Raw genomic sequence first — 21,983 nt, 5'->3', positions numbered from 1 at the left:
AGGATGAAGATGTCACAATTTTTCTTATTTCGCTTGAATATCATTGTTTTTCATTTAGTACTGCCCTTCGGAACCAACAGAAGATACTTGCATGTTTCCTGGAAGACAAATTAAATACAATTTACCTTGATCTTCAAACTCCAAATGTTTTCACCCCCCATCTATTAATGCATCATGTTTTTTTCTGGAGCATCAGTGAATGTTTGAACCTTTTTTAATAGTTGAGTTTGAGTCCTTCAATTGTCCTCAGTGTGAGAAGACGGATCTCAAAATCACACAGTCACTGCTGGAAAGGGTTCAAATATGCAAAAATGCTTGAAAACTGATGAATCTGCAGGAGCTGGAGGATTTTTCTGAAGAACAGAGCTCAGTTTAACTGCTCAGGACAAACAAGAGACTCATGAACAACCATCACAAAACAAAAAAACAGTCATGGATCATCAGGTAACCACACACAGTATAAGAATCAATGGTTCACTCACATACTTATGAATGGGGTTATTTTAATTAATTCAGCTATTTCTTTTGTCTTATGGATTATATGTAAACATATTTTATGTAAAATATCTTACTCAGGACAGTACTAAATAAAAAATAACATGCATTTTGTATTATCTCCCTTATTTTGTTAAAATTATTATCATTTTCACAGATTCTGCAAGTGGTTCACATACTTTTTCTTGCAACTGTACATATATGATTCCCAATATTGTTAATAAAGTTGTCCCCAACCCACATTTGGAATTTCCTTGCAGTTGATTTACAGATTGAATCATTAAAAAGAATAAATGAAGAATTTGTTCCCAAATCAGACATTACAAAACGGTACTATGGGACTTTAATTCTCAGTTTTGGCAATCTTGGACACTATGAGCTGTCATCTATGAAGATTTGTCAAAAAATTGTGTTTTACAAATGAGGGTGAGTAAATTATTACAGAATTAAATTTTGAATGCGATTCATATCTGTCACGCATCTCTGTTTTTAAAACACAAATTCTGCATATGATCAGTACACTGCTGCTCTTCAGGTCCGTGTTTGGTCTGGTTTATTCGTCAGATGAATGAACACAGCTGCCCATAATTGACTTTGAGCGGCTACAGACGGGATTAGAAGACATGACTCCTGATCTCTGGAGATTATGATTAGAAACCGTAATCTCCACTCTACAGATGGACTTTACACTCAATGAAGCAAAATGTGTCGTTTGTCTCCTGGGATGAGAACATGGGAAAATAACACTCTAGCTTGATGAAAAAAAGAGTCAAGACGCCAAACTGAATCTTTTCTTGTTTTCACATATATCTGTGCAACTAAAAACATCTGGATATAATATAAAATGCTATTAGACATTATAACATGATATATAAAGACTATTTTCAGTATAGCAAACTATCATAATGCTCTTACTAGTATGTATACTGTTCACAGTATGCTATTTTTTTGGATGACCAGCTTCATTTTCCAAAAAAATAAAGATTCTTAGATTTTTTTTTTTGCATCACTATTTGATCACACTGTTAAAAGTGCACAAAACTAAATTAAAAATGCACAATAATCATATGTTTCATTTCTGATAAATATATTAACAGCAGTTCTCCACTTTCTTAAGTAAACATGCATTGTGTTCAGGTCATGTGACAACTGTGGCATACTATTGAAAGTTAGTCATTGCATACTGTTTCACATATATTGTTTTTAAATTGTAGGCAGAATTAGCAGGATTTTTTTTTTTTTGTAATAGTAGGCAACAGCAATTCATGTACTAGTATTCAATCCTGAACAGAATGAGAGAATGAAGCATCATGAACGACAAGAAACTGTAAAGAGATTGACTCTGCTGCCCTCTAGTGCTTCACAATGGGGAGGTTTCTGACTCAATGGATCCACAAAAAAGTAAAGTTCAAGTTTAATTAATTTTATAATGACTATGTACAATAAATACAAAAGTCTAATCTAAAATGATAAACTAAACCCCAGTCTTAAAAATTACATTTATGAACAAATGCATAAGTAAAATGCTTCAATATAAAACCATTATGGCCATTAAAAATGGATTTTGTATAGTTAAATACAGATACAATATACCACAAAATATGTACAAAAGTTCTTCATATGAAATATATGCATAATAACACAGTAACTCCATTATGTTCTATGGCTTTGAATATTCACGCTTGTTCTTCTTTTACTCAAAACGTTTAAAATGAACAAATCCTAAACAATTATTGGTAAATAAGATAACTAGTGTTGGTAAAGTGCATTTTCACATGTCTAAAATGCAACCAGTTGTTCATTATTAAAAAAAATTATAAAATTATCCCTTTACAAATTCACTTTATGTATTTCAAAGAGTGCTAATATTTTACTGAGTGAAGCAAATGGCCTGTAATACAGTTAAAACATCTTAAACAAGCCTCTCTTTCTCTGCCCATGTGTATGTGCACTAATAAACATTTACACTGGCACATTTTATCTCCCTTAGTTTGCTGTTTTTGGACTTTCAGAGCAGAGGAAATCCTCCATCATAAATTAAATTCAGACATGAATGAGGTACATAAATATTGATATAACACTGAGGAATTCATTATAAAAGTAGTGTCTTTCCCTTCAATATTGAGACTTTATATTCATGTAAGCAAATTAACACTCAATATGACTTTGAGTATTAATCGCAATGTTTTAGCCAAAAATATCCACTGTTTAGTAATACAGCACATTTCTCATCAGGCAGTGTTTTGCTCTTCATTTAACATGGTGCATTTATGCATGCAACTACTCCAAAATGCATTTTTCCTCTTATTTTTGCATTCTGCTCAATAAATGTTCATATCTTAAGGATCTATGGATCATACATTCCTGCTGGATTCTACTCAACTTTCCAGATGCCGATTTTGCCATCGTCCTGCGCGGCTCCGCTGAGCACGTAGCGATCTTCAGCCGAGCACAGAGTCTGAACGCTGTCGGCGTGTGCGACCAGCTCCTTCTCCACCGTGTAACGGTCCGTGTTCACCACGTAGATCTTCCCGCGGGCTTTTCCTGCAGCGCTGCGGCCGTGACAACCCACCCAGATCTGAGAGATTTTAATGCCATTATTAAGCTTTTACTTGATAAAACTCGATAAGACGGATAGATGTGTGGCGTGCCTCACCTGATTCTTGACTTTGATCATGCAGACGACACCGGCGCAGTCTTTGAGCTGGATTCTGATGAAGGGTTTGTTCAGTTCTTTGCAGTGCCACACACACAGCTCACCTGCTTCCGCGAAACCGGCCCACAGCTGCTCCGACTGCAAGTATATTCCCATTACAAACTCAATAATACTCCAATTTTCATACAGAGCGCTGCAGTGATGATGTATTTTAGAAGTTAAAGGGATAGTTCATCCAAAAATGAAAATTATCCCATGATTTATTCACCCTCAAGCCATCCTAGGTGTATATAGACAAACACAATCTTAAAAAACAATGGTTAATAAATATAAATAATAATTCCAAGCATAATTCCAGATTTTGAAGCCCAAAAAAGTGCATCCATCCATCATAAAAGTAATCCATACGACTCCAGGGGGTTAATAAAGGCCTTCTGAAGTGAAGCGATGGGTTTTTGTAAGAAAAATATCCATATTTAAAACTTTATAAACTATAATAACTAGCTTCCAGCAGACAGTTGTGGTGAAAGAGTGACTTTTGATGTGATGAATGACGTATTGATGTACGCGGAAGCTCAAAGGATAGAGCAAAACAAAACACCGGTCACAAATTAGAAGTCTAAAACAAGAATTAACTTATAACTCAATGCGTAAGGCCGTTTACCAGAAGCTAGTTATTATAGTTTCAAATATGGATATTTTCCAACAAAAACGCATCGCTTCACTTTGGAAGGCCTTTATTAACCCCCTAGAGCCGTATGGATTACTTTTATGATGGATGGATGCATTTTTTTGGGCTTCAAAATCTCATTCCCCATTCACTCCCATTATAAAGCATGGAAGAGCCAGGATATTTTTTAATATAACTCCGATTGCATTCATCTGAAAGAAGATAGTCATATGTCTTAGATGGCTTGAGGGTGATTAAAATCATGTTATAATTTTCATTTTTGGGTAAACTATCCCTTTAACATCACTTTGGTTCCCTTGACAAAAACCCAACAGGATTTTTCTTGGCTTTTTGATTATTTAAAAAAAAATTAAGCTCTGTGACTAACACAATTTTGTTCATCGTGTTAATTTTCACAAAAGAATTTTGAAACTTAAATACAATTACCAGAAGTAAGCTAAACTCAGGCTATAAACAAACTACACCAGTCACATGACTTTCAGATACATGCAACAACTATTTCAGTCTTTATTTAAAAACATTTTCCCTGGAAGTTTGAGTTAGAATAGTTTACAAGAGTGTGATTAGAAACACAATGAGGATGTGAAAGAGACTTGTGGTGAGTAGATGATTTTTTTCCTGTTCAGTGTGATGATGTTTAATGTCCCTGACAGCCTCTGTAGTCCCAGCGAGACATTTGTTAGCAAATGCCTTTTTCAAGACATATAAAAGCTTATTTCAGGCATTTAACCCCAAACCCATTCAAAAAAAACATTGACGATGGAACCGAAAAAGCTAAAAAGATAAGTTTCATCCCTGCAGCACTCTATTAATCATTCATAATACTTATTTCATGAGGGAGAAATTGCCATAAATGTTCACTGTCTGGTGAAATATCACAGACTTTCATTTACTTAGGCACTAGGGCTGCACGATATATCATTTTAGCATCGAATGCAATGTGTGCGCATCCATGATAGTCACATCACAACATGTGTGATGTCAAGTATAGGGATCGTAGTTGATTTTAAACCATCTGAGTGTAAGAAGACATGGAAGAGAACTCAATTTGGTACTCACATGCTGTTTTCTGTGCACAAACACTAAATTCTGAATTCCACGTCTTTTTGAGCTTACATGGACACATATTTGCAAAATTATGTCAAAATGCCTTACTCGACGAGTATCTTCGTAAACACAGTTGCTTATGGCTTATGTGAACATAAACAACTGAGAAAGAAAATGCATGCATATGTTTATACTGGATCTGTGCATTCAGTCTTAAAGTGACAGCAGCCTAGTAAACCTACTGCGGTCTGTGTCATTAATGTTATTAAAGGTCCCATTTTTCGTGGTTTTTTTGAAGCTTTGATTGTGTTTATAGTGTGCAATATAACATGTGTTCATGTTTCGCGTGTAAAAAAACACAGTATTTTTCACATAATTTACTTATCTGTATACCGCTGTTTCCACTGTCATAAAAACGGGCTGATGACTTCCTTGTTCTATGAAGTCCCTCCTTCAGAAATACGTAACGAGTTCTGATTGTGCCAGCGGTTCCTGTGTTGTGATTCGACAGCAGTTTAGCGTACCTTGCCCCGAAAGGTCACGCCTCTTTCCATAACGTGGAGATGCACGCGCTCAGTGTTATTGTAAACATGTCTTTAATTTTACCCTATCAATTTGAGCCGGAATCAGACCCGGTGATTGGACTGCGGGATGAAAGTAACAGCGTTTCGACGACATGGCGACAAACACACTCTACAAACGCAACTCTTGTGTATTCCTGTGGGCGGAGGTTAGTCAAAAAACTGTTTTAGTGACGTCATTAAAGAAGGAAGTAGAGGGATGTAGTCCAAACTGGCCGTTCGATGTAGGCGACTTCTGTTAAATAAAATATCTCGCTTGGCATTGAACTTTGAGCTTTAAAATTTTACAGATTTTATTTATACTCTAACAACAACATTACACACTAACTAAAGTTTGAAACATGGGATCACGAAGAACGGGACCTTTAATGTCATTAATGTAATCAAACAACAAAATACAAAGAGAAAATAATTTAATTTATTTAATTTATACAGTAAAGACTATGCAGTGTTATTTTAAATTTGATTATTCAAATTTTTTACCTGAATACTGTTAGACTTGCACTGTTTATTTCATTTGTATCTTTGTTCTATTGTATTTATCTATGCATGTAATTTTATTTATCTATGCTTGTGATGTTTCCAATATCATTCTATTAGATACCACCTAGCAACCACTCAAAACACCATTTCCTGGAAATCATCAAAGCTTGTCCCATCACAGCTCCTCAGAGAGGCCGAGAGACCCATTAAAAGAGCTCGTAAATGACCTCACACGTGTGATCCATTAACCTAATGAGTCCTGAAGCCCAGCTGGATGGACACAGAGAGCCGGACGAGCTCACAGCCTCATTCTGAATCGAGCTGGAACAGAGTCTAGCCGCGGGGGAATTGTCAAACCAGTGATTTTTACCTCATTAAAAAGCAGGAAACTGCTGAAACCCCTCGGCGAACTCAGCAGGTGATCTGGAAGAGACATCTTACGATGCACCGTGCCGTTCCTGCGCAATTCCAACACACAATCACGGCCACCTTTAACACACAAAAAAAGTTTGTAATGCAACATTTTTACATCAACATTTTAATGATATAATTGTTTCTACTCCAATTTGTTATTGAAATATAAACTTTTAAACTGTTTCGACAATATTTCACTACCAAAAAATGTTCTTATAATATAATAATAGGTGAGGTAGACTTACAGCACCACAGCATGCCGTTCTGGATCTGGATGGACTGCAGTCTGTCACAGGAGACTCTGAAGTGTCGTCTGACCTGCAGCGAGGACACGTCCCACACGATCACGCAGCCATCTTCACTGCACGAGTACGCCACCGTATGACTGGAACGGACATCAGGTAAAAAAAAAATCTAATTGAATTAGCATTGATGTTGGTTAATGACTGTCCTTCTTTGTCTACGTTACCTGAATTTGTCGAACTCTCTCCTCCAGGGTGAGTCCGGTGACCTCACAGCGATGCTCCGTCAGTTGTTTATTGCACGACACGCTCCGCGGGTTTATGATGTAAATGAACGAGTCCTTTGAGCCGATCCACAGCTGCTGCTGGTTCACTGCCAGCATGCAATTCTGACAGGAGTGAAAGAAGTGTGTGTTAATACAGTAAACAGCAGGGGGAGCACTACTATGAGAGCTATGAAGAGCAGAATCACAATAATGTGATGGAATCAAATAAAATGCAAAAAAATATATGTTGTAGACGGTAGACATAGCCTGGAGTATAATGCATGTGATCCAATATGTGCAAGAGACAGTTTAAATAAATTTCTAATAATATTTTTATATATATATATATATATATATATATATATATATATATATATATATATATATATATATATATATATATATATTTATTTATTTATTTATTAGAGAGAGAGAGAGAGAGAGAAATAATTACATACATAAATAAATATATCATATACATATAACATCAAACATTGTAAACTCTAACGCTCAAAATAATTAATTGGTTTGAGTAGGGCAAACTCAAATGAAACAAATTAGATTAACTTTTATGAGTATTTAGAACTTTCTTGTTCTTTTGAGTTCACGAAATTGATACATTATAAGTAATCTGAATTGTTCATTGTTTTGAGTTTTATGAACTTGTTTCTTTTAATTTAGACAAACTTAAGTTTAACTGAAACTGGGCTGGGATTTCTATTTCCAAGCATGCTTTGCCCATGACACTCGAAAGGGAGAATACATGCTAAAATTAAGTGTTAAATTTTTTTGTGCAAGATTAATGTTAAGTTGGGGATTTAGTGGTGCTTAATGCTTTGCTATCCCAATTTAGAAGAGTTTCTGTTATGTGGGTTTTTTGGGGGGGTTACCATCATAGTGATGAGTGGAGCATGGGATATTTCATAAATGTTCTGTATTGCCGTACACTTTCAGCAATTGCTATGCTCTGCTAAGGTTATCAAATCATTATGTAACCAATTAGCATTTGCTGAATTAGCTAATTATAGCTAGCTAAATTTCCACTCCTAAAAATATAATTTAAGATGTCAGCGCTGATAGCACTGTGTTTCTGGCGATCTGGCTTGCGGTCATTTCCCGATCCCTTTCCCCTCTCTCTCTCTCTCTCTCTCTCTCTCTCTCTCTCTCTCTCTCTCTCCTACTTCACTCCCAGTCTGCTTTCTTGCTTGCTTATTTATTTATTTATATAATGCAGGGTTAAATGTATATATATATTTTATTTTAATGCACCTCACACAAGAGCAGGGAAAACGAACTGAACATATACATTTGTAAAAGAAGGAGAATTAGACAGGGGTTGAACGGGGCATGGACGTGTTGACAATCCAAGGAAGGGAGTGTTGTTGTTTTTTATTCTTTCTTTCCTTTCTTAAGTTTGGCTAGTGGGTGGTGGTGGTAGAGGGGGTCCCTGACCTACATACCCAATAAGCCACAGATAAAGTATTTAAAGTTATTAACACATCTCCATTATTTAGAAACTATTAGAATGTATTATTATTATTCTGTACGTATCTATTTTTCTCCCCTCCTTTTTTTAAAAAAAATTCTTTTCCTTTAAAATCTTATTTATTTATTTATTCTTATTTATTTTTTTTTATGTTATGCGTTGTTTATTTATTTTTCTCCTCCCAACTTCTCTCTTTTCCATTATTACCAGCATCTTTACCCCCCCATCCTCTTTTTGTCATTGTGTCTGTGTAACGTGTGTCTCTCCATGTATATGTGCCTATCTTGTTTCTTGTTATTTGTACAGATTTGTATGATATTATACATAACCATAACTGTAAATATGCACTGTGTCTGCAAAAAAAAAAAAAAAAAAAAGCCACAACATGTCCAGATGCAGACTTAAGCGTTATATAACTGGGAGAGACTGTGTGGCAAACTTACCTACTGCTGTACATTTGCTTTGATCTCCATTGTGACATAATATATTTAAAGTAAATAAATAACTACACAGATGCTCAAAAAAAAAAATGTGTATATATGTATCATATTTATATAAATACATAAATATATGCTATAAAAAGTGTTAAAAAGTGACTAATATATATATATATATATATACACACACACACACACACTCAAAAATTTGAGACACACAATCAATGTCTAAAGGCTGATATGGACATGATAACGGGCAATGGAGTAATGGCAAGGCATTTCATACATCATCCATAAAGGTCATTTAATCTATCTAAAGTTCCTCACCAGACGGGACGTTCCCACTTGAACAGAGTTCTGCTGCATGGACCAGCTGGCCGCGTCGAACACCAGCACCTTCCCATCACTCAGTGCACACCAGAGCTTTGGGTTCCCGCCGCCGTCCAGCTCCGACACACCCAGCTGACCTACAAACACCGACACACACTTCAGCATGCTGGAAGTAATTACAGGACGAGAATCTGGCTTTCATAACCGAGCACTAGTAAAATCCCTCCTGCTGTGTTACAACAGAACTCACAGGGCATTATGGGTGTTTCTGCATACACAGAGGAGTACATACACATCTGTGCTCAATGTTTCTAAATGTTGCAGTACCATGTGGATCTTACAAAAACACATCTAAGTCATATTCAATCAAAATCCAAATTAAAATAAAGTAAGATCAAATTAATAATATTAAACAGAAATAGAATAGAACATATTTAGCATAAAGAAAATAAGGACCCACTTTATATTAAGTGGCCTTAACTACTATGTACTTACATTTTAATTAATCATTTGATACAATGCACTTATTGTGTACATACATGTTTTTACATTGTACTTATATTTTAAAAACACCTGCATGTAATTACATCTGTAATTAATTTCTGTAATTACATTGATAATTACACTGTTGACCCATCCCTTAACCCTTACCTCTACCCTTAAACCTACCCATACCACCAAAGCGTTCCCTAACCTTACCCGTATCCACCTCAATATCAGCAAAAGTGTTTTGCAATTCAATATGAACCCAATAAGTACATTGTACTTATTTTTTGATGTAAGTACATAGTAGTTAAGGCCACTTAATATAAAGTGGGACTGAAAATAAAGCTTATTTTTAGGATCAGTACTGTTTTTTTTGACATTGTGGCACTATTTGCATGTCTACCAACCACAATTTTCCCCCGACAACGTTTTTTCCCGTTTAAATCAGTTTTTTTTTTTTTTTTTTATTACAGTAAAGACAACTTAACCCTAACCTTAAGGAGGAAATCTGTTTAACTGTCACAAAGCAAAAAATCTGAATGCTCCTAAAAGCTCCCTTTATGCAAAACGTCTTATTTGTTTTCCTTGCTTTTGTGGTGGAATGTGACCTGTAAATGTTCTCGGCAGGTTTTATGAGATCTTTTACAGTTTGTCACTCCTCATGGAAAGAAAACATGTGATTTTTGCTATTACAATCAGGAGTTGGACAGTGTTTTTATGATACGCGACAGAAGGACCGAAGTATTCTGCTTCTTATCAGAAGTATATGATGAGTCCTGATATCAGTGCTCTTGTGGGAAATCCAACAAATCAAACTTGGAAATACTGCCTTTGCATCCACCTAGAACACCCTAGGAATGACTCACAACACCTTAGAATTGTGGTGGCAAGTTTTGCTTTGCATAATCCAGAAAATATAAAAATGTATTTTATTCTTGATCTGATAATAACAACAAAAGTACATAATAATAAAATTATTTCAAATGCAACTGTAAAAAAAAATGAGAAAACAAAACAAGAATAAAAGTGTACTTAAAATATTTTCATCTAAAGCAAAACCATGTGTCTTCAGATGCTTCTAAAAAGTGTGAATACTAGGATTGGTCTAATTTGAAGTAGCAAAAGATGATTGTGACATAAGAGCAGCTTTCTCTGATCTCTTGTGGTTTTGAATGCATGTAAACAACCCTGTCACCTGACCTGGACTCATGTTTGTTTAGTTGGTTTTACACCTTTAACAAACAGTAAAGAATGAAGCGCTGCAAGGCTTCAGATCCTTGAACGAAGAGTCACTCGAGAGCAAAGGTTTGTCGTGATTTACAGTAAGTCAATCTGAGGAAATCTTAATGACATTAATGTAATGAGTCATGGAAATTTGTCATAATCACACACTGGAAAGGCGGAGGAAATAACTGCGCATGAACTCTGCCCAAAGCAGTTTCCGCACAACTGATTTGGAAACCTGTTCTTCTCCATGAACGCAGGAGCAGTAACATAACATGAATCTGCAAACTCCAGTGAGGCGCTTGTGGAATTACCAGGTCAAACCGGTTTATCTGTGAGACACTCGAAAAGTAAAATCCATTTTTGATGAAACCAAAATATGTTTGCTCTTTGTCTTGGAGTTAAAAATAAACACTGTGCACAAGCCACATGACTTTCTTTATTCTGATGTTTAGCAGACTCACCAGGCGTGTACAGCAGGACGTCCACCGCTTGAGGAGACGTCTGGTCCAGAGATGGGTTTATCTTGTGTTTCAGGGTCTCAGATGTAGTTTTGGGTACCATCATGGGTACTATAACAAACCCAGAGACATATAGTCACTAAGTTTATATTTACATTTAATCATTTAACCAAAGAGACTTACAATTTAGGACTACATACAGTCACTAAATACTAAAATGGCTATTTATCAGATGTAACACACACTGTAGGTGACACACACACTGCAGTTTTTACAACTTACTGGTTTTAGATTACAGGGCTGCTCATTAATGGAAGAAATCATAAACATGATCAAGATTATAATTACAAAGTCATTGACTTTTGAACTTGAATTAACAGTGGATTCTCTTTCAACATAATTCAAAAACAAATAAATAAAATTTTAAAATGCACTAACACTACGGTTTGGGGCGGTCTGTAAGATTTTTGTAATACTTTTATTCAGTAAGGATGCTTTAAACTGATTAAAAGTGAAGGTAAAGACACTTATAATGTAACAAAATATTTCTGTTTCAAATAAATGCTGTTCTTTTGAAATTTCTATATTTATAAAAGAAGCCTGAATGGAAAATGTACCACAGTTTCCACAGATATATGAAGCAGCACAACTGTTTTCAACATTGATAATAATCAGAAATGTTTCTTGAGCAGCAAATCATCATATTAGAATGACTTCTGAAGGATCATGTGACACTGAAGACTAGAGTAATGATGCTGAAAATTCAGCTTTGATCACAGGAATAAATTACATTTTACTATATTTACACAGAAAATGGCTATTTTAAAATGTAATAATATTTCACAATATTTCTGTTTTTACTGTATTTTTAATCAAATAAATGCAGCCTTGGTGAGCAGAAAAGACATTAAAAAACCTTACAGAGCCCAACCTTTTGAACAGCCGTGTATAACTATATTTATATTTAAATAAATATAAAAAAATAATAAACAAAAATAAATTAGATAACAATGAATAAGATCAACTTATGTTAAGTGCACTTCCATAATCTATTGAAAACTACTAAAAATACTTTTATCTTGATTATTTTGTTCATAATCGTAACTGAAAATAAAATTCAATTAAGCACCCAGCTCTACTTCAGACTAACATATAGTGACAAATAACAGACTGATTGGGCGATACACACCCTCAAGCTTCATCTTGTCAAAGTAGGCCAGTTTGGTAGCAGCGTAGATGGCTTTCTGTGACTGCAGGCTCCCGACCACGGCGTCCATCAGCAGGACGTTTGTCAAGGCCTGCTCCATGAACTGAGGGTCCTGTAGCAGAGATATCACAGCACACATTCACACGATCAGGACAGACACTCCTGACCCTCAGGCCAAGAGACTCTGAGGAAGAGCAATTTGAGAAAGTGAGAACAGCTCCAGCCGAAACCAAAACCAAAACCAACACTTCTGCACTGAACTCTGACGCCTAACATTGAAACCTGCATTCAGTCTGGTATCTACTCAGAGCTACAAAATTGTGTGGGACTGTGTTATTTTACACTGTATTCAGTGTTTTCAGTGTCTCAGAGAGATTCGGTTTGCAGATAATGTTACTCCTGAAGAACTCCATCTTTGCATGTCGCATATAGCTTGCATTTGGGAACATTTAGGTGGACGTTTTCAGCAGTTTCAGATTTATAAGAGTTTATAAATTTGTTGTCAACTAAACACTTACGTAAAGGTCTCCCTGTAGTTTTCAGGCAAAATAAAAGCTCAAAGGTTTTAATGTTTGAAAGTGAAGAATTTAAGACAGTGATTAGTATTGTAAAATAAAATTATTAATATTCTTATGAAATTCAGTTTTTTTTTAAATATAACTATTTTTTTCATCATCACCATCAAATAATCACAACAGGCCTATAATTTCTTTGACCAAATCATGCAACACTGTACTAAAGTAAGTAATTTAAATAACTGTAAGTAAATAATTTAAAAATAAAACAAATTGAAATAAAACATACTAAAAAGAAGAAGTATTTTATTTGTTTACCTGCATGACCATCTGACATCAGAGAACTGTGAACGTTGTTGTTAAATTATTGATATATTAATTTCAAATCTCAGGGGGAACTTTTATGTCAAATTTATATTTTATGTCAAAGGGGTCCTGAGCTTGAAAATTATTTTGGCAAAAAGAAAAAAACGATGCAATCATCAAACCTTATGATCGTCCGCCATCTTCCTCCCGGCCCACATCTCTTTGATCATCAGGTGCCAAAGGTCACACTCCGACTTCAGATTAGCCTCGAATGACTCCTTCCTTAAGGCTGTTTTGATCTTTAGAGACGGGATCCTCAGCAGAAGGAAAGGAGCAGAAGATATCTTCACATCCTGGATGAGAAGAATAACATATTTCAAGGTTACGTGAGGAAACGGTTAAACATGGGTGCTTGGGTAGATGTAAGTGATCCTCACCTCAATATCTCTGAACTTGGTGATTTCGACATATCCCGGCCGGCCCTCCGTCAGCAGGAAGAGCCTGCGCTGGGTCATGGCGATCTTGCCCACGCCGTGGCTGGTCTTGACGGATGACGAGAGCTTGTAGACACATTCGTCGGTCTCCAGGTGCTCCAGCACGACGGCCGGTAAGTCCACGTCCTGAGCCGCCGCTTCAGTCTCCTTCCAGAAGCTGTAGAAGAAGCGGAAGGTCTCTGGATCCACCTGCTTCTGCTGACCTGTGTGGAGGAGATATCGGAAACACCAGCGTTTTATTCTAGAACAAGGCTTTTCAATCTTTTAGATGCCACTGACACCCAATATGATCATTAGAGTGCGTGGGCCCCCACCCTAAAAAAATATAAAGTCTTTGTATATTGTGTAAAGACCCAATTTATACTGTGAAAATTGTATATTATAAATATGTTAAATATTATTTAGAAAATATTTAGTTTCTATTACATTATCAAGTTTTTTCCCTCTACTCACTATAGTAATGTACTGTTAGATGTATTAATTATTTTTTCATTCATTTGAATAAGGTTTTGATTATAGATTTATTTATTTTTTACATTTTTTATACTGGTTTTCTCTCAACTTTTCCACAGACCCCCTAACACTCCCTTTATTTATTTAAATATTATTTATATCCAATTTATTATTATTTTTTTATTATTTTAATCTATTTTCTATTTATTTAATTAATTAATTTAACCTTATTTTTTATTATTATTAGTTTATTTATTTATTTATTCAGTTTTTCTCCAAATTTTTCAATGGATCATCTGACACTCCCTTTATTTAATTATTTAAATATGGTTTTATTACTATACATTTATTTTAATATATTTGTATTTTTATTTATTTTAAAGTATTTTTTCATTAATTTATTATTTTTTATTATTATATTTATATTTTCTATTTATTTAGTTAATTATTTTAATCTTTCAAAATTATTTATTTATTTTTTAAATTTATTTTTAATTTATTTTTACATTTTTACACTGGTTTTCTCTAAACTTTTCCACAGACCACCAAACACTCCCTTTATTTATTTATTTATAATGTATTATTTATTTATTTATTATTTTAATCTATTGTCTAATTATTTATTTATTTATTTCTCCAAACATTTCAATGAACCAATTGACATTCCATGTATGTATTTAATTATTTAAATATGGTTTTATTACCATTTATTTTAAAATATTTTTATTATATATATATATATATTTTTTTTTTTAACTTTTTTTCATTTACTTAATTTAATCCTAATTTTTTTTTTGTTTATTCATTTTTACATTGTTATACCATTTTCCCTTAAACTTTTCCACGGATCTCCTGACACTCCCTTTCCGACCCTAGTTGGAACATCCGTGCTCTAATCAAAACCAAAACACTTACTATAATGGCAGGGGAATGAAGTTTTAAAGGGACAGTTCACCCAAAACTGAGGATTCTTTCGTCATTATTCACTCTTAACTTGTTCCAAACCTGTATGACTTGATTTTTTCCATGGAACACAAATGCACAAATACAAACTTTGTGAAATGGGACCAAAGCATACACCAAATGCATAAAATTAGTCACATGACTCATGCACTATACATACTCCTCCAGGTCTTCTGAAGTCATATGATGCTTTGTGTGAAGAGCACACTCAAATGTAATCATTATTTAATATGACTTCAGAAGACCAGAACGTCTCCTTCTGTATTACATGGAAAAAGGAACCTCATACAGAACATGAGGGAGAGTAAATGAGGATAGAATTATTGGAGATCTCATGACGTCTGAGATAAGGATGGTTCTTTACTTTATAGCTCGAAGCAATAAATCAACACGGTAAATCCCCGTAATGTGAGATATAAACGGCACACAAAAATATCTCCTTTAAACCTGACTGTCAACTAAAGAGCAGTGCCTTGCGTTCTTTCCAATTTTTTTAAAACATAAGAATGCTGAGTCATGCCACGTATGAGTAAGAAATGCATCTTGGGTATCTGACACACATGACAAACACAAACTTGATCTACTAACACCGTCCGAGAACTGTGATGTGTCACACAGCCGTAAACGTTACATGACTTTTAAGAGACAGGAAATGATTAACCAGCGTTATACTGCTCAAGCATCGAGTGCAGCTGAGTGTGAAGAACAGAGGACTAAAGCTAGAGGTTAAACACAAACAGGGTTGGAGAATGCAGCGCTGAATATGGCCTACCTGAAGAACATTCCTTCACGCACACATTCATGCACATGCACGTACGAGTCATGTGTGCTGAAGTGCCATGCCATGATAGTATTAGTACAGATGGCACACTGCACAAGCACACTACGCTTACCGTCCACGGCAAGGTAAAATACAGACTTGGAAAGGGCCTCCACACCTGACAAACCAAAGCCATTTTTACTAAAAACTCTAGAGACGCACGATACAGTACAGCAGTGACCATATCAGCCAATATTAGCATATTTCAATTATTTAGATCTGTTTGATTGGGCCGATATTGGAAGCAGATATTTTTAGTATATTTTTACTTTAATATATTCTATCTGTCTATCTGTCCATCCTTCCTTCCATCAATCCATTCATCCACCCATCCGTCCATCAATCCATCCATCCACCCATCCGTCCATCCATCCATCCATCCATCTGTTCATCTACCCATCCATCCATCAATCCATCCATCCACCCATCCGTCCATCCATCCGTTCATCTACCCATCCATCCATCCATCCATCCATCTGTTCATCTACCCATCCATCCATCAATCCACCCATCCACCCATCCATCCGTTCATCTACCCATCCATCCATCCATCCATCCATCCATCCATCCATCCATCCATCTGTTCATCTACCCATCCATCCATCAATCCATCCATCCACCCATCCGTTCATCTACCCATCCATCCATCCATCCATCTGTTCATCTACCCATCCATCCATCAATCCACCCATCCACCCATCCGTCCATCCATCCATCCATCCATCCACCCTTCCGTCCATCCATCCATCCATCCATCCACCCGTCCGTCCATCCATCCATCCGTCCATCCGTGCATCTACCCATCCATCCATCCACCCATCTGTCCATCCATCCATCTGTTCATCTACCCATCCGTCCATCCAGCAATCCATCTGTCCATCCATCCAAACATCCATACATACATCTATCCATCCATCCATCTTTCTATCCATCTGTCTGTCTATCCATACATTCATATATCTCTCTAACTGTACATACATTTATCTAACCATCCGTCCGTCCGTCCATCCATCCATACGTATACCCATCCATCGGTCTACCCATCCATCCATCCATCCATCCATCGATCTGTCTGTCTATCCGTCATTTATCTATCTGTACATCCGTTTATCTAACCATCCATCTATCCATCCAACTATCTGTCCATCAGTTTATCTATCCATCTGTTTATCCATCCATCCATCCATTCATCCGTCTATCCATCCATCTGTCTGTCTATCTATCAGTCTGTCTGTCTACCCATCCATCTGTCTATACATCCATCCATGCATCTGTCCATCCATCCATCTGACCATTTGTCTATCTATCTGTGCACATCCATCAGTTTATCTATCCATCTATCTGTTCATCCATCCATCCATCCATCCATCCGTCCATCCATCTGTCTGTCTGTCAACCCATCCTTCCATCCATCTGTCCAGCAGTTTATCTATCATCCATCTATCTGTCCATCCATCCATCCACCCATCCATCCATCTATGCACCTGTCTGTCCATCCATCTGACCATCTGTCTATCTATCTATCTCTGTCCATCCGTCTATCTATCCACCCATTCATCCACCCATCCACCTGTCTGTCTGTCTACCCATCCATCTCTGTCCATCAGTTTATCCAACCATCTATCTATCTATCTGTCCATCCATCCATCCATGCACCTGTCTGTCCATCCATCTGTCTATCTATCTGTCCATCCATCCATCCATCCATCCATCATCTGATGTTGCATTTGTGTCTGAGGCAGGTTTATTGGAGCAGATACATTTTCAGCAGGTGATCTGGAGAAGGATTGCAAGTGCAGGAAAGGTTGTCAGATTTGATCTCTAAGTTTGTTTAGCCAATTAGTTTGCTTGTCAGTTTGGCCCAATCATGCGACAGCTCAATTCTGATTGGTTGTGCTTTGTACCCACCCACAGTGAGCGCCTCAAACAGCCGCTGGATGGTGCCCAAATCCTTGACGATGCCCGACTCCTGAACGCGCCGCACAAAGTCCTCCACGTGCAGGTGCTTCCTGGGCAGTTCGAATCTCTTCACCGTCCCGCCATCCATCGGTTTTGCCAGCTCCCGCTCGTTTTCTTTTTTCACCCAGCTGATCAGACGCTTCAATTCGGGGCGATGCTCGGCCGCCTTCCTCTCCTGCGGTGGCAGAGACTCAACCAGCGCGGTAAGCAGCTCCGCAGGAAAGATGTCCATGTCTGTCTTATACAAGCTCTGGAAGTCTCCGAGGGCGTCCACGCGTCTGCCGGCAACAGAGTTCACCAGGCCTCGTAGGTAATAGTAACGGGCCAGGAGGGCGGAGTCATCTGGGGTCGCTGTGATGGCTCTGCTCAACTGGCTAATGAGATCATAGTAGTACTTCTGAACGTACTGGTAGGCCAGCGGAGGAGGGAATTCTGGGAGTTTAAAGATTCTGATTGGCCTCGAGGGACCCCAGGAACCTGTTAACATAAAATGAAGATCATTTACAGATTACAAAAAAATCAAAACTGATTATATTTACTTTCTTTCTTAAATCAATAATTTGCGAAATAAGCATATAGCAAATAAACACATTTTTGTTCCAAGAAAATAAACAAAAATATTAATGACATCACATGCTCATAGCATATGCAATTTTTTTTTTTTTTTGACCAAGGGGAGCTGCAGAATAACTTAAAATTATTTAAATTAATATTAATTAATTAATAAAATTAAAAAAATAAAATTTATTTCATTTATTTATATTCATTCTTTACACCACATCAGGGGTCCCTGGTTAAACATGTTTCTAATTTGTTTGTGATTTTCAGAATAATGTGTTCTTAAAAGTTTCCTCACCGCTCTGTAAAGGCATCGTCCTTATTGACACCCGCTGGACCGGGATGGTGAGCAATCTGTAGTCTGCCAGGTTTGGCATACTCTTCCCCAGCCTGCTGTTCAGGCCGTTCTCTGGTCGGAAGTTCTTGCGGTTGATCTCCTCTATCGTGGGTCTGCGTGGAGACTCCGTCGTGGTTTTCATCCTGAGGAAAAGACACGTTATCATGGAGAACTCATGGAGAAAATGTATTTTAATTCAGCTCATTCAATTCAGATGATGACCTGAAGCTTAAAGAAATATTCTGTTGTTTTTTAACATAATGTCTGGTACTGCAGAAATTAAATGAATGAATGGGAAACATGTTTACAGTAAATACACATATGGAAGCACAGGAGGTAAACTCACAGGACCATGAAATCTATGCCTCACTGTTTCAAAAGTAAAAACACTGACCAAACCTGTAAAGTTACATGCACTCTAGTGCCATGACCAGCTAAAAAACTAAACCCGGTTACTTTTCCTTGTTCTGCTACCAGGAAGGGAGTACCCAAAATGATTATCTTCTTATCAATGCCAAACATGCAATACATACTGATAAATCATACTTTCGTTTTTCTGCCCGTTACACTCGCTCTCTCTGATGCTTTAGAATCAAACAGGGCATTTTTGAAACACACTGGCATTTGCTGTCGTGTTAAATATAGTTTTTAACTTCCCCTTCCTTCAGTAACAGAATCACACGGAGACAGATTCATGCTTCATCCTCATTATTGGAGACTGAAGGAATGTTTTCCATTTCTTATCCTGTGGCATTTAGTCGTTTCCTGTAATTGTTTGACTGTTTCTTGTCACCAATGATTTATTTCAAATGCCCCATAATGTATTTTCTTCATTTAGTTTTGAAGGTCTCTCACAATAGATTTACGTGCAATCAACTTTCATTTTCTCATAATATACACTACAGCATCATCTCTTTTTTCTCAGTGTCTGAAATGGTTTGATCAAGGATTTGGTCTCTCTAAACCCCGCCTTTGGTCTGCTCTGATTGGTCAGATGGCTCAGTCTGTAGTGATTGGTCGACCGTGTGTACAAAGTGATACGAACCGTTCATGCACGTAATTTAATCAAGTTTGCATACTGGTTTTTAAAACATCTGGCCTGTTTTCCTGATTGTTATTTACTGTAAACACACTTCATTTATATGCATTGACATGGTAATTGAAGGCATGGCGAACAAGCAATACATATGAAAATAACATATGAATATTCCTTTAATGAATGGAAACTGGACACAGAAAGAGAGGTAGATGGAAACAATCCATTACTGTTGACGTTTATTTACCTTCGGGTCTCTGACCGGATATTCAGCTGCATGCGAGTAAATGCGTCATTCTTCCTGTTCAAACGGTCCCGTAGAAACGAGTGGAAAATATGAGTGTCTAAAACCTGCAAACACACACGCATGAGTTTGGTACAGAAGAATACGCTGTGTGCAGACCTGAATATGAGCATCTATTTACCCTTTTGTAAAAGGTGTGATCTGTCGTATCTCTGGACCGGAGGAACTCCTCGCTGTTGAAAACACGATGCTCATAGTTCAGGAAGTCACAAACTTCACTACAGAAAGCAGAAAAAAGAAAGCAGATCAATCACAGAGTATAAAACAGCATCACTGTGTTCAGATATAGGCAGGAAAAACTGCAGGATGCTTCCGTTAGAGAAGAAAACCTTTGTAAAATGTGTTTTAAGAACATTTGATCTAGACAACATTATGTAATGAGAAGGGCTTAGCCAATTATAACTGAGGTCATTTGCATATGATCATTAAATTCTCATAACCGTATTTTTTTTTTGTATGTTTTTGCACAACGTTGCTTTTTGCAGTCATGCTTTTTAGAAGATAAACATTTACATGCAGAAGTATTTACAGTATGTTGCATCAGTGTTATTTTAGTATTATTTATATACTATTTTAGTATTTATTCATATTTTGAATTAGCTTTTATTTTTATATTTTCAGTTTTTATTTTAATTTTACTTTTGTTTTTTTAATAATTTTGGTATGAGAATTTGCCATTTTTATTAGTCTAAATATTTCTATTTAGCTTAAATTTATTTTTATTTCAGTTTTAGTTTTAGTAATTTTAGTACTTCAACTTCAACTTATTTTAAATATTTCTGATTCTCAGTTTAGTACGAGTTTCTTAAAGTGTAAGATTTAATTAATTTTATTTTTTTATATTATATTATATTATATTATATCTTTTTATTTCATCTTCATTTCAATTATTGCTATCGTGTCTCGTCAGGTTAGGACACAATATAAAGGGTCAGAAAAGAGTAAAACACGATCATGCAAAATTAAGACTTTGGTGCAAAACTGACAAAGATATAATTTAAATTTCACAAAAATCATCCGATTCGAGCTCTTCACAACTGCTGAGCTCCAGACCTGAAGATGTTGACGATGAGCTCCATGGTGACGTTGAGGATGACACTGTTGACGCTGTGCTGCCACTGTCTCCTGTGAGCGCGCAGCTCGTTGATGTCCGTGCGGCTGCCGGCGTGACACAGATCTAGATCATAGTGAAGCTGAAGCCCTCTGGCTCTACAGAAACACACACAAGACAGCTAATCACTGCAGCATGACAGAGCTCACATTCACACAACAACCTCAAACTGAAGAAACAGCACACGATCTGAACCCTGCAGCTTATGTTTTGGATGACACCTTTTATTTGCCGTAATTATGTTCATTACTAGCAATTAACTTAATCGTGTCTCTGGGCTCCTTTGAGTTTGACGCTTTGTACACAGCAGGATCATGTTCAACAGTGAGCGTAAAATCCAGTGAATCACCTCAAACTAAAAATAAGGGATGCCATGTTGTGTTGAATACACCCTGTGTGAAGTGTGTCATGCTTTCAATGTTAAGATGTTAAAATACTTTCTTCTAATTCAGTTTGATGCTTCTAGTGGTTTCACTAGATCTACTTAATAGAATTTCTGGAGGATCATGTGACACTGAAGACTAGAGTAATAATGCTGAAAATTCAGCTTTGATCACAGGAATAAATTACAGTTTACAATATATTCACATAGAAATCAGTTATTTTGAGTTGTAATAATAT

At 36.4% G+C, this 21,983-nt stretch overlaps 1 protein-coding gene across 1 annotated transcript in view; it reads right to left on the bottom strand.

Annotated features, from left to right (window-relative positions):
• Nucleotides 1–1,897: 1,897 nt before the first annotated feature.
• dennd3a (DENN/MADD domain containing 3a) overlaps nucleotides 1,898–21,983 on the bottom strand; it is a 28,095-nt gene continuing 8,009 nt past the window's right edge. The window contains 16 exon segments of the mRNA XM_048203141.1: nucleotides 1,898–3,073; nucleotides 3,152–3,289; nucleotides 6,324–6,442; nucleotides 6,613–6,752; nucleotides 6,837–6,850; nucleotides 6,852–6,998; nucleotides 9,126–9,265; nucleotides 11,303–11,410; nucleotides 12,489–12,618; nucleotides 13,510–13,680; nucleotides 13,765–14,024; nucleotides 17,966–18,493; nucleotides 18,873–19,054; nucleotides 20,195–20,298; nucleotides 20,373–20,469; nucleotides 21,305–21,460. Coding sequence (XP_048059098.1) covers nucleotides 2,870–3,073; nucleotides 3,152–3,289; nucleotides 6,324–6,442; nucleotides 6,613–6,752; nucleotides 6,837–6,850; nucleotides 6,852–6,998; nucleotides 9,126–9,265; nucleotides 11,303–11,410; nucleotides 12,489–12,618; nucleotides 13,510–13,680; nucleotides 13,765–14,024; nucleotides 17,966–18,493; nucleotides 18,873–19,054; nucleotides 20,195–20,298; nucleotides 20,373–20,469; nucleotides 21,305–21,460 — 2,638 coding nt within the window. The 3' untranslated portion in view covers nucleotides 1,898–2,869.

The sequence above is a fragment of the Megalobrama amblycephala genome, linkage group LG9 (genome assembly GCF_018812025.1).
Source record: "Megalobrama amblycephala isolate DHTTF-2021 linkage group LG9, ASM1881202v1, whole genome shotgun sequence".
NCBI lineage: Eukaryota > Metazoa > Chordata > Actinopteri > Cypriniformes > Xenocyprididae > Megalobrama > Megalobrama amblycephala.
This window is presented reverse-complemented; position numbering and strand designations above follow the sequence as displayed.